Raw genomic sequence first — 13,751 nt, 5'->3', positions numbered from 1 at the left:
TTTTTCTCTTTTTCTTTTTCCTCCAGGTCTCTTCTACCTCTGACCTGTCCACGGTCCCATGGAGTTCTCTGTGAGCAATGAAGAAGGCCAAAACTCCTATTTTAGCATGAAGAGCTAATAGCTACGGACCCCGTCTCCATGATCGTGACCGGAGAACCATCTGTCTGCAGCGCTGCAACGAGTGACCCACGAGTGTTCCGAGCCCCAGAAAACTGAATAAGGGACCCTGCATTCCTCGACATGAACACCTTTGGACCGACCTGGAGCTGAAGGAGGCCAGCTGCTGTGCCCATTATGAATCCCCTCATCCACACTGAGATATGGAAAACAGGAGAGAGACCAAACCACCTTTTTCTTCACTTACAAATATCCATGTAAGAGGCTGTTTTGTGTCTGGGCAGAGAAACTTAGTTAACACAAGTTTAGTTTTACGTTGTGAGCCGGACTGCTGATCCCGTCACAACTGTGTTTATTAGTTCAAGTGTGTCCTACTAACCTTCCTCCCAAAACACACTCTTAATTTGGTCATAAAATCTCCGAATTTGTTTTCACTGGATGAGACGAAATCTCGTCCACCATTTTGAGTCACGTGACACTCAGTCAACAAACACACACACACACACACACACACACACACACACACACACACACACACACACACACACACACACACACACACACACACACACACACACACAGACACACACACACACACACACACACACACATACACACACACGCACATTCACACACAGATATACAGTATATTCTGAAGTTTGTGTTTACTGCTAGTTAGTTGTTGTTGTTTATGTGTAGGTTAGCCATCAGAATTTTTCCTAAGTGTTGTTTTACCATCTTTTTAACACTTGTGTGAATACATTCTGAATAATTTGAATGAGAGAAGTTGTTTGTGCTTATTTTACACTGCAGGCCATGAGTGGTGTTGCTACAAAGGTAAATTATCACTTTGATTAGACTGTGCAGTCAGAAAACTCCTCAGAAACTTTGTTTAGCTGGCATCATGGCTGAAAGGAGACACTCTGACGTCCACCAGGCCCGAGACGCCCGTGGTCCTCCATGGACCGTTAACACCACTGAAACCACAGCTGAGCTGGGCTCAGGCTGATTGGTCTCTGCGGTCAACAGCTCTGACTGTAATGTGCTGCATAGGGAATTAGTGGAAACTGTGGCTGATGCAAAGCTTCCTCGGGGACAGCCGTGTTGACAGGACTCTCCTGATCTAGTTTGTCCACCATCGACAGCCTCTGTGGACGACACACCAACCTGAGCTGAGAGAAACGCTGGAGCAGAAGTTTCATCAACTTCTGAGCAAATTAACAGACATGAGACTGTTAAAGGCCTCCACGCCTCGTCCCATCCACCATCACAAAGTGTTTTTCAACTTTTCTGATAAGTTCCAACATTTCAGTTTTTATGAGCAGTGAGATATTACGAGTTTGTACGTATATTTAGATAAACAGCAATCATAAGAAGCTTGGATATGTCAAAATTAGCAACAAAATAGATCTTGGCAAAAAATACCTCTTTGACTTCCATTCAAACCACATTTTTAAATCTAGCTACCATCATCGTATAAAATCATGCCATCTGTAATGCCACCATTGCATTTTAAAGGAGAATATTGATATTTCACACTTTTATTTTATTCTGCCAGATTCAACCAATTTTTTTCCAGTTTTCTAATGGAACTCTTCTAAAGTCACATGACACTGAGCCAAAGCGGGGATTCCCCATAGACTGTAAATAACAATGGACAAAGTATTTGGTCACATGACCCACTGGTTTCTGAAGGCCGGTTTTCAAGTCTGTTTTTCTTTGTACGTACCATGTTACTCAGGAGGCCGACAGGTACACGCCCACCACATTTCAATCAAAGTTGTCTTTGCTTCCAGCTCCTTCAGCAGAACGCCGCCAAAATATCTGCTGAGCTGCCGTCAGACGTTTCCATCAGGATGAACCGTTTAACACATCGACTCAACGGTGTAATAAAAAATCACCGTCATGTTTTTAGCCGACGCTGGTTGATACAGACTCGGTAGCATGAAAATCACGGATGAGGAAGTGATAACGGCCAGTGACTCGCTCAACTGACTGTCAACTGAACACACATCTCTACTGGTCATCAAGAGTGGGTTCTTCCCTTTCTCATACTCATAAAGGAAATGATTGTGGGCATAAAGGCTTTGTTATTTCAGATCATGTCCTAATAAATCTGCACATTCACCTTGCATCTTTTATGAGAGGAGAGTGAATGTGGCAGCTTAGCCCATGGTGACTTCGTGACCAGAAGTTACTAAAACTTGTAGAAACCAATATACAGGCCACAAGGTTCAGTGCTTGGACCGATTCTCTTCACCTTATATTCGCTTCCATGGGGTAATATTACTAGACATTACATGACGTCGTCTGTTATTTTCCTTTTGTTCCACATTATGTGATGTTTTCCTGGCACTCTCTCTCACACACACACACACACACACACACACACACACACACACACACACACACACACACACACACACACACACACACACACACACACACACACACACACACACACACACACACACACACGCGCGCACACACGCACACAAACACACACGTAGGTGATCTGAAGTTTGTGTCTAATGTTTAGTTAGTTGTTGTTTATGTGTAGTTTAGGGATTTGAAGATATGCAGAGTATTGTTGCATTATCTTTTAACACTTTTGTACATAAACTCTGATTCATTTGAATCAGATACTTTTTTTGTGTTTATTCTATACATATTTGTCACAGCTGCTGGTTGCAAAAGTCTGTGCTCGGACTCCTTCCTTCACTGTTATTGTGTAGCGCCACCCCCTCCTCTGGCAACAGGCTGCACGTATGGAATAAGGCCACTTGGAGACTGATTCTGCTGTTTAGTTATTATTTCCTGATAAGTTAGGTGATGCCCTGTTTTGATTTATTCATTTTGCTAATTCATTTTGATAAGTCATCTTCATTATTAAGTTTTAATAACTATCAGAAAAAAATATGAATAACTCTTTAATAACTGAATCAAGACTCCCTTTGTTGTACAACATAAATGGTGACCCCTGTGAGGCTTTTAATACACCAGCTTTGTGTCAACCCCGGGGGACCCCGGGGAAGACCCAGGACACGCTGGAGAGACTATATGGGAACGCCTCGGACTCCCCTCGGAAGAGCTGGAGGAAGAGCTGGAGGAAGAGCTGGAGGAAGAGTCTGGGCCTGGGTGAAGGAAGTCTGGGCATCCCTGCTGAGGCTGCTGCCCCCGTGACCCGGGAACGGATAAAGCGGAAGAAGATGACTCCGGCTTTGTGTCAAACCTGTGTAAAATAAGCCAATAGTTTTGATAAATGTTTAGAATTTTTTTTGTGGTGGTAATTGATACCCCACTTCTCTAAAACATAAGAATACATCAGATGTCTTTTGTGTATTGCTTGATTGCATTGTAGTAAGATCTGTGAACAGTCACTGAATCTCCGTGAGCAAGCACTCAGCCTCCATGAGCAGTCATTGGACCACTGTGAGCAGTCGCTAGACCTGCGTGAGCAGTCACTGGACTTCCATAAAGGGTCCGCTCACAGCTCCACTAAAATGGAGCAGAGCTGGGTTGAAAACGACCAAGTGAACCACAAGTCACAGCTCAAGCCAGAAATTACAGCAGATCAACTCTTAATTGTCCGGATCACAAACAAAAAGGTGCAGCAGTGTGATAAATGGCACGACCAACCTCACACTGACCCATGGCCAGCAGAGGGCAGAGAGAGAGGATCCAGCAGTTAACCTGCTTATCCCGTCTGAGCCGAGAGAGACAGCTAGTAGCCAGAACACTACTACTGACACAGTCCCAGACTTCACCACTTGGGATGAAATTCAAGTGCTGCCACCCAGGTACAAAGGGAGGAAAGGAGGGGGGAGACTCAAATTGTGTGCACGCCCCTTCACCCTCTGCTCCGTGCGTTTGAGATGAAGTACTGAGTCCAAAACACAGTCAGAGTCATAATTTGAAGACCGTGAGTAGTCCAAGTTTCCAGGAACCTTTCCTTGCTGGACAAAAGCTTGTGTCAACCTGTTCCACATCACTGGAAAAATAATCATTCTTCTTGGTACAGAGACCATCTGTAACAGGAATATTCAGGTGAGCCAGATGATCCTGGCCAGTCACATGGACAAGGCTTGTGTCTCCGCTACATTGAGTCCCTGGCCACTGACATAGAACACTTCGACACGAATGATCCAGGGTCAAACATTGAGAATTATCTCTGTGAGGTTCAGGATTGCCTCCGGGATTTGCCTCATGCGTCATCCTGAGAAAAAGTAATGCTCCTCTGGAAAACCACAGCCTCCGTTCGTCCGTGCTTTCATAAAGTCCCTTCCACCTGAAAACCAGTGTTGGGACTAACGCATTATTTAGTAACGCGTTACAGCAACACCGTTACTTTTGGCGGTAACTAATACTACAACGCATTACTTTTTAAATTCAGTAACTCAATTACCGTTACACAACGGTGCGTTACTCCGTTGTTTCTGGCAAGCTACAGTGAAGCTTTTTTTCCCCACACACGGAGACCAGAGGAAATGTAGTGGGCATTTGTGTGTGCATTCAAAAACATGACCGGTCACGGCCAGCCAAGAGAGCAAGGCGAGTTTCGCAACGTTGAGATATTGTCATTAAAAGAAATCCCTGACACATCCGAAGTGAATCAAGCTGCTCCATGTAAGCAACAGCGGCTGGAGTTTAACCGAGGGACGTCTGTAAGCCAAGTTCAACTTGACAAAACAATTGCACGGTATGTGGTAGAAAAAATGCTACCTATTTCTACAGTGGAGTCACCCGCTTTCAGGCAGCTAATTAGCATGATACCATGCCCAGGCGGCACACGGCAAATGGGATGGAATAATTTTTCGAACTATTTAAAAAAAAACATTATTTTAAATGCTCCCATTAATGCCCCTCTAGCTTTCATTTCAGCATGAGACTGTATGCGTATGTACTGTATATATGTATATGTATATGTATGCTGTATGTGTTTTTTTAAGTAACTAAAAAGTTACTTTTCATAGTAACTCATTACTTTTGGTCTAAGTAACTGAGTTACGAACCAAGTTACTTTTTAATGAAGTAACTAGTAACGGTAACTAGTTACTATTTTTCAGTAACTAGCACAACACTGCTGAAAACAGAAACTGCTATGAAGCATTCTGTCAGGCTTTGCGAGAAGAGTGTCATACACTGACTGGGCTTCAGCTCTTCTAGTGACGCAGCACACCAGGTTTGGAGGACAACCATACATTTAAGTCTCTCTTCCTCCATGAAAGCGTGCGGTTCAATGTAACCACTTACTGCGAATTGAAGAACCCCAACATAAAGGAACTCGGTTAGTATATACAGCTTTTTGGGGAAACACAGAGACGTCTCACTGTAGGTTCTGAGAGTGGCCCAGAGAGTTACAGCTTGGCTCTCTGAGGACAGAGAGGTGCTCCACTCCAATGCTGACACCGAGATCCAAGAGAGGGTAAAGTTTACTTTCACCTCCCGATCAGCTGTGACACTCAACAGTCTGACATCAGCGTTTTCCTGTGGGAGGAAACTAAAAGGTTTAAAGTCAGAGACCGTCTCACATTTCGGTTCATTGGAGCTCAGTCCCCACAGTCACACAACCTGAAGTCTCCCACCTGGTTCTACCATCTCTAAAGGTGAGAGTGGTAAGAAAATGCACCGTGAGTAGTTAGTCCAGGTCGTCCTGAGAAAGAGGAACTTGTCCTGAGTAAAACAGAGATCATGAAGAACTCCACTCAGGTTTCATATTTCACTCTGGCTGCTTACTTTGATACCAAGAACTTTCAATACTTATTGTTTATGATTATTGTGATTTTATATGCATTCATCATGTGTGGTAACGTTCTGCTCATTGTGGTCATCTGCTGTAACCGAAGTCTCCATGAACCCATGTACATGTTCCTGGTCAGCCTGTTTGTGAACGAGCTGTACGGCAGCACCGGCTTGTTTCCTATGCTGCTGGTTCAGATTTTGTCTGACGTTCACACCGTTTCTGTTCCCCTGTGTTTCCTGCAGGTCTTTTGTGTTCATACTTATGCAAGTGTTGAATTTACTAACTTAGCTGTCATGTCTTATGACAGATATACAGCCATCTGTTTTCCTCTGCAGTACAGCACACTGATGACAGTGAAGAAAGTTGCTCTTCTAGTTGCAGCTGCTTGGTTAACAGTTTTTCTTTTAATAGGTATCATGACATATTTGAGTTTCTCTTTGCAGTTCTGTGGGAACGTCATTGACAAAGTCTACTGTGTTAACTACTCTCTGGTGAAACTTGCTTGCTCTGACACCAAAGTAAATAACATTTTTGGACTCATTATGACTGCTTTCATTATCTGTGCTCCAGTTATTTTCATCCTTTACAGCTACATGAGGATCCTAAAAGTGTGTTATTGTGGCTCCAAAGAGACCCGACAGAAAGCCTTCAGCACCTGCACACCTCACTTGGTGTCTCTGATCAACTTCTCCGTTGGTGCTTTCTTTGAGATCTTACAGAGCAGGTTTGACATGAGCAGAGTTCCCAACATGCTGCGAATCTTTCTGTCCTTGTACTTGCTGATTTGTCAACCTCTCTTTAACCCCGTACTGTACGGCCTGAAAATGTCCAAAATACGTAACGTATGTAAAAGCCTGATTTCTGTAAAAATTATAAAAATAGTTAACTAGTTCAAACTAGTTAATCATGCTTTTGACTTATCAAACTCCGTGTTATCTGAAGTAAACACATACACAAACATCTGTTTGTCTTCAACCCTCATTTCTTTGCTGCAAGTGAAGTCCATGAAATAAAGGCCATGTTTGTGATCACAAGTGCTCAAAATTAAGAACTCTGTATACTTTTTGTTGTGGAGATAAATAAGGACTTTTTTATTAACTTAGTTGGTCTTGAAGCTCCACAGGAGTTTAATGGATGTTAGAAAGCGTCTTACTGTCACAACAATGCTTTGTAGAATCCCAAATGTGTGGTGTCATGTCCATTCTTTGATATCCTGTGATGTGTGTTGGGAGTTGAGCTGCTATGTTTCGTGGACGAGATGCGGACCCTGGTGTTATATAGACTTGCACGGTTTGGGAGTTCTTGTCCACATGGATAATCTTAGACACCAGTCATCGTGCATCAGGATTTTTTTTCTTTATACTTTCATCCCTGATTATTTTCCAATTTTTTTTAACCCAGTGCTCCTACAATAGTCAGTCGTGGGCATTGCCTAATTTGTCCCACAGAGGGGGTGCTGGTTCAGTTATCAAAGAGTTATTAGGGCCCCCCATTACAGTGCGAAGGCCCTATTGTATCCGTAGGAATTCTTTTCCTTGTTTTTATTTTTCTGACGAAATGAGGGCCTTTTTGCCCCCCTAAAAGTGCCCCAAAAGTCACCAAATTTTGCACGCAAGCCAGGCCTGGCGAACAATTTCATATTAAATGGTTTGTATTAATGGACGTGGCAAAATGGCTTAACAGCGCCCCCTAGAAAACTTTGTGCCTCAAGCCCCACAATATGGTTTGACGTACATGCACGAAAATCGGTACACACCTGTATCATGTCGCAACTTAAAGAAAAGTCTCTTGGCGCCATGGCCGAAACCCAACAGGAAGTCGGCCATTTTCATCAATCGTGTAATTTTGGCGCAATTTATGCCTTTCCTTCAGCAGTTAATACGGACCGAACCGTAACGTGCACCCAGATGTGTTATACATCAAAATGTGTGTCTCCATCCTGCGACGACGCGCATTACTTTTCTCAGTCAAAAGCATTACCGTGGCCACACTAGACGCCAAAAGGCACGCCCCCCCTTCATCTGATTGGTCCATACAGATAAAACTTCGTGCCTCAAGCCCCACAATACGGTTCGACGTACATTCACAAAAATCGGTACACACCTGTATCATGTCGCGACCTAAAGAAAAGTTTCATTGCGCCATGACCGAAACTGAACAGGAAGTCGGCCATTTTGAATTAATCTTGTAATTTTAGGGCAATTTATGCCATTCCTTCGGCCGTTAATGCGGCCCGAACCGTAACGTCCACTCAGGTGTGTTATACATCAAAATGTGCGTCTAGATCCTGCGACGATGTGCATTACTTTTTTCAGTCAAAAGCGTTACCGTGGCAACGATAGACACCAAAAAGCGCGCGCCCCCTTCATCTGGTTGGTCCATATTTGATAGTTCCTTCTTTCTGCCATAACCTTTGAATGGTTTGACATAAAGACTCGTGGGGGATGTCATCTGACTTGGTATTGAGTACTTGACCTTCATTGGCATGAATTAGCCCCGCCCCTTCTTCTGATTGGTCTATATGTGATAGTTCCTATTTTCTGCAATAACTAAAGACTCATGGGTTGTGTCATAGAACATGGTTTTGAGTCCTTGACCATAATTGGTGCAAATTACCCCCCCCCCCCCCCCCCCCTTCATCTGATGGGTCGACATCTGATAGTTCCTACTTTCTGCCATAACTTTTGAATGGTTTGATATAGACTTATGGGTAGTGTCATCGGACTCGTTTTTTAGTCCTTGAACAAAATTGGTGCAAATTAGCTCCGCCCCTTCTTCTGATTGGTCGATATCTGATAGTTCCTACTAGGCAAAAAAAAGGCAAAAAGGCAAGAGAGAGAAAGAGGGGGGAGTTTACTCTTTATAGCTGGCCCAGGCAGTGACTGAATTTTAGACTAAGTGTGATGCTTTTGAACGTATTATAATCGCATTTAAGGAGACAGGAGTTATAGATCGCCGCTACCTTGGCCGTGCTTCGGGGTATATGATAATTAAAGTAGTAGGCTGAGGGGCCCTGGATACCTCAGTGGGTTGAGCAGGTACCATTTACCGAGCCTATTTCCCTCAAGCAGACAGCACAGGTTGGAGTCCCGGCCTGTCGATGTTTCCTGCATGTGTTCCCTCTCTCTATACCCATTTCCTGTCCAACCACCCTTGAATAAAGGCCACCAGTGCCAAAAAAATTGAAGAAAGAAAAAAAGAAGTATAGGCAGTCCAGGTGTTGTCTTCTGTTTAGCAGCCTTCAGTCAGCGTGAAGATAGCTGCTAAGCTTCCAGACCAACCCAGAGGAGTTCTCAGCTGAGTACAATAGGATGTACTGATTCTGGACTGAAAGGAGATGGAGGAAATCGAAATGAACCGTACATCATGAAATTTTATGCCAGCACCTTAAAAATTACAATAACTCCATTAAACAAACAAGAACTTCTCATTTCAAAAACCTAATTTCAAATAACAAAAACAATCCCAAATTCCTATTCTCTACAATAGATTTTTTAACAAATGGAAACCCCAACAGATCCCATAAGACAACAACAGACACCCTTTGTGAGGATTTTGCAGACCACTTCAGAGGTGAAATTGATGACATTAGATCCAGTCTTTTATCTCAATAGATTTTAACTCTCAACACACCTGGATCAGTGCGCGGGGAAACTTGGTCGAGTTTTCTCCAAGGTAAAGCCCACAACCTGCCTTTTAGACCCCATTCCCACACAGTTTTTTAAAACACTCTATGGATTCTTTGAGGAACAGCTGCTGTATTTGGTCAACTGCTCTCTTCAGACGGGTGTCTTCCTTTAAAACAGCGGTGGTGAGGCCCCTTCTGAAGAAGAGTGGTTTTGACCCAATGTTTTAAATAACTACCGGCCTGTATCCAACTTACCGTTTTTAAGTAAAATTTTAGAAAATCTTAAAAAAAGTAAATACATTTTTAAACTCAAAACAGATTTTAGAGGCTCATCAGTCCGGTTTTAGGATGAACCACAGTACAGAAACAGCATTTTTAAAGATTTTAAATGACATCAGGTGTAATTTAGATAACCACAAACTCACAGTCTTGGTTCTGCTGGATCTAACCGCCGCCTTCGATACAGCAGACCATCACATTTTATTAAATAAACTGAGGAACCTGGTCGGCCTCTCTGGTACTGTTCTTAACTGGTTCACGTCCTACCTCACTGATCGAAGTTTGTTCGTAAATATGGATACATGTTCCTCAGGAATCTATAAGATAATGTGTGGGGTTCCCCAAGGGTCAATTTTAGGTCCAACTCTTTTTAATCTGTACATGCTGCCCCTTGGGGACGTCATCAGGAGACACGGCATCAGCTTCCATAGTTACGCTGACGATACGCAACTGTACATCGCCGTGTCTCCTGATGACACTGGGCCAATTGATGCCCTTTTTAACTGTATTTTAGATATCAAGTCATGGATGGCTGCAATCTTCCTACAGCTCAACCAGGGCAAAACGGAGGTCTTAGTCATTGGCCCTGAAGGCCAGAGAGAGGAACTTTTACCAAGGTTACAGGATTTTAAACCCTCAAAATCAGTTAACAATCTGGGCGTGATTTTTGACTCTGAGCTCACTTTTATTCCACATATTAAAAACATAACAAAGATAGTTTTTACCATCTTAAGAACATAGCCAGAGTCCGCCCGTTTCTCTCTCAGGCACGGAGGTGCTAATGCATGCTTTTATCTCTTGTCGTTTGGATTATTGTAACGCCCTGCTCTCTGGTCTTCCCAAAAAGAACATGTATAGCCTACAATTATTACAGAATTTAGCCGCACGCGTGCTGACGAGGACCAGAGGGAGGGAGCACATTACACCTGTTTTAAAATCGCTGCAATGGCTCCCCGTGCGCTTCAGGGTCGATTTTAAGGTTCTTTTACTAGTTTTTAATTGTCTTAATGGTCTTGGGCCTTCTTATTTGTCTGCACTACTTTTACCCTTGCGGACCCTGAGGTCCTCCGGTGCTGGTCTTTTAACCATACCAAGAGTCAGAACAAGGACACACGGGGAGGTGGCATTGAGTTATTATGGCCCCCGATTGTTTAATATGTTTTATGTTTGTGTATTTGTTTTATGTAAAGCACTTTGTGTTGCATGCTATGCATAAAAGGTGCTATATAAATAAAGTTTGAATTGATTTGACTGAGGGGTGGATGGTGGACCATGTTGTGTTTGCATTGGTGGGGCTAATCTGTGGTTGGAGTTCCAATCTGGAATCAATTATCTTTAAAACTTTGATTTATGGATTAATTGACAGCTAGACAGCCTGAAAAGTGAAAACATGACAGTTTATGACCATTTTGAATCTCTGGGAGTCAGGAAAAGGAGAATATTGAACCTTCAATTCACATAGCCCGCAACGTAAAGGGAAGTAATGGACCAGTTTTGTGGACTGTTTTTAGTATATTTTACCAACCTGGGTTTACTAATGAGTTTTTTAGTGTAATGCACCAGTACTACGCTCATGAAACCACAGCGTGTGCAGTTCAATCACTAATCAGAGTGCGCTGATGCATTCAAGAACCGCAGCATGGAAAATGAAACAGACGGGAGACAAAATGATCTTGTTTTGTTATAAAAACGATTTTATTTCAAAGATGTAGTGTGGATTTAAAAAAAGAGAAAAATGGAGCAAAATCACATTGAAGAACAATTCGTGATAAAAACTAACATATATATATGTACTGTATATGTACTGTATATATATATATATATATATATATATATATATATATATATATATATAGACGTGTGTGTACCACACTTTGACATACAAACAGGAAATACAGAGATTACGTTTGACCTAATATTGACAACTTACTAATTGTTTGGACAGTTATTGGCCATTTCTAAATAATCAGCATCAAAGAAAAAACAATGTAGCTTAAACCTCTTAATTCTACACATGTAGATAAAATAAAACCATCGGTTCTCAGAATCAGGCCTGCAGAGCAGACGTCAGACCGACCCTTCAAGATGTCTGATGGGATGATGGACGGCTGGGTTCCTGGGTTTTCTGTTGGAATCTGAATGTGACTGGAAAACAGATAAAAACACCAAGAAAACCTAGACTTTTGGTGCCTAGACTTTTGCACTGTGCTAAACATGCACGGATGATGTCTGGGGAGACATCCTTGGGTATTTGCATGAGTGCAGTCAAACGATCTGGAGCACCTTCCCTCCACCTAACAGACGTTTGCACGTATCTCGTATTTTACTGAGTTTCAGCCCGTACATCAGCGGATTAAGGAGCGGTTGGCACGTCAGGTAGTACAGCGATGAAAAAATGTCAAACACAGGCGACAGTCTGTTAAAACCCAACCTGCTCTCTAAGACCTGAAAACAGACACCGAAGGAAAAGTTGGCGATGGAGGCCAGATGAGGCGTGCAGGTACTGATGGCTTTCTCTCGGGCCTGTTTGGATCCTGAAAAACAAACTTCTAGAATCTTCACATAAGTGAAGATGATCAAAATGAAAGGAAAGACCATGGAGATGACGGTGTAGATTAGACCATAAATGTTGTTAACTCTGGTGTCAGAGCAGGCCAGTTTGACGATGGAGTAATTTCCACAACCGACTTTGTTAATGACGTTCCCGCAGAGCTGTAACGATACACTCAGGGATATCAGAACCACGATGGCACAAAGAGGGATCAACCACGTCAGAGCAATGAGGACAACCACCTTTTTAGGGGTCATACATGTGACGTACTGCAGAGGAAAGCAGATGGCCAGGTACCTGTCATAAGACATGACGGCCAAGATTAAAACTTCAGTACCTATATAAGAGTAAACGCAAAAGATCTGCAGAAAACACAGAGGGAAAGAGACAGTGTGAACGTCAGAGAGGATCTGGACCAGCAACATAGGAAACAAGCCGGTGCTGCCGTACAGCTCGTTCACAAACAGACTGACCAGGAACATGTACATGGGTTCATGGAGGCTCCTGGTGCAGCAGATGGCCAAGATGAACAGTAGGTTAGCACATATGATGAGCACGTATAAACACAAGAGCATCAAAAAACACAAGTATTTATAAAGACCAATGTCCAAGTAGGCAGTGAGTGTAAAATATACAACCTGAGTAGAGTTAACCATGATGCTGTGGGTTCAGGAGGAGCTGTGTGAACGCCTGCAGCTCAATGTCGCCACTTTTATCCCTGCAGTCAGCTGACATCCACAGCAGCATGGTGAGCTCATTAGCAACGAGCCACCATGGTTTCTGACTCATGACTGACAGACAAAGAGAATTCTCTTGTGGTGATTTAAGAATAAGTTTATTTATTATGTTCATACAAAGATGGTTATCAATATTATTATTAGGGCCCGAGCACTTACAGTGCGAAGGCCCTATTGTATCTGTAGGATTTTTTTTTCTTTCTTTCTTTCTTTCTTCTGACGAAAGGAGGGCCTTTTTGCCCCCCTAAACGTGCCCAAAAAGTCACCAAATTTTGCACGCAAGACCGGACTGGCGAAAAATTTGATATTTAATGGTTTGCATTAATGGGCGTGGCGAAATGGCTCAACAGCGCCCCCTTGAAAACTTTGTGCCTCAAGCCCCACAATACGATTTGACGTACATGCACGAAAATTGGTACACACCTGTATCATGACGCAACTTAAAGAAAAGTCTCTTGGCGTCATGCCCGAAACCAAACAGGATGTCGGCCATTTTGAATTAATCGCGTCATTTTGGCGAAATTTATGCCATTCCTTCGGCAGTTAATACGGCCCGAACCGTAACGTGCACCCAGGTGTGTTATACATCAAAATGTGCGTCTCCATCCTGCGACTATGCGCATTACTTTTCTTTCAAAAGTGTTACCGTGGCGACGCTAGACGCCAAAAAGCGCGCCTCCCCTTCATCTGATTGGT

At 43.0% G+C, this 13,751-nt stretch overlaps 2 protein-coding genes across 2 annotated transcripts; one reads left to right on the top strand and one right to left on the bottom strand.

Annotated features, from left to right (window-relative positions):
- Positions 1-5,808: 5,808 nt before the first annotated feature.
- LOC133449530 (olfactory receptor 11A1-like) lies at positions 5,809-6,750 on the top strand. Its single transcript, XM_061728694.1, has one exon. It carries the CDS (start codon positions 5,809-5,811, stop codon positions 6,748-6,750), a length of 942 nt encoding a protein of 313 aa, XP_061584678.1.
- A 5,282-nt stretch (positions 6,751-12,032) lies between these two features.
- LOC133449520 (olfactory receptor 11A1-like) lies at positions 12,033-12,974 on the bottom strand. Its single transcript, XM_061728683.1, has one exon. It carries the CDS (start codon positions 12,972-12,974, stop codon positions 12,033-12,035), a length of 942 nt encoding a protein of 313 aa, XP_061584667.1.
- Between the last annotated feature and the right edge of the window lie 777 nt (positions 12,975-13,751).

Source organism: Cololabis saira, chromosome 1 (genome assembly GCF_033807715.1).
Source record: "Cololabis saira isolate AMF1-May2022 chromosome 1, fColSai1.1, whole genome shotgun sequence".
Taxonomy (NCBI): domain Eukaryota; kingdom Metazoa; phylum Chordata; class Actinopteri; order Beloniformes; family Belonidae; genus Cololabis; species Cololabis saira.
Note: the sequence above shows the minus strand (reverse complement) of the source record. Positions and strands in the feature narration are given on the sequence as shown.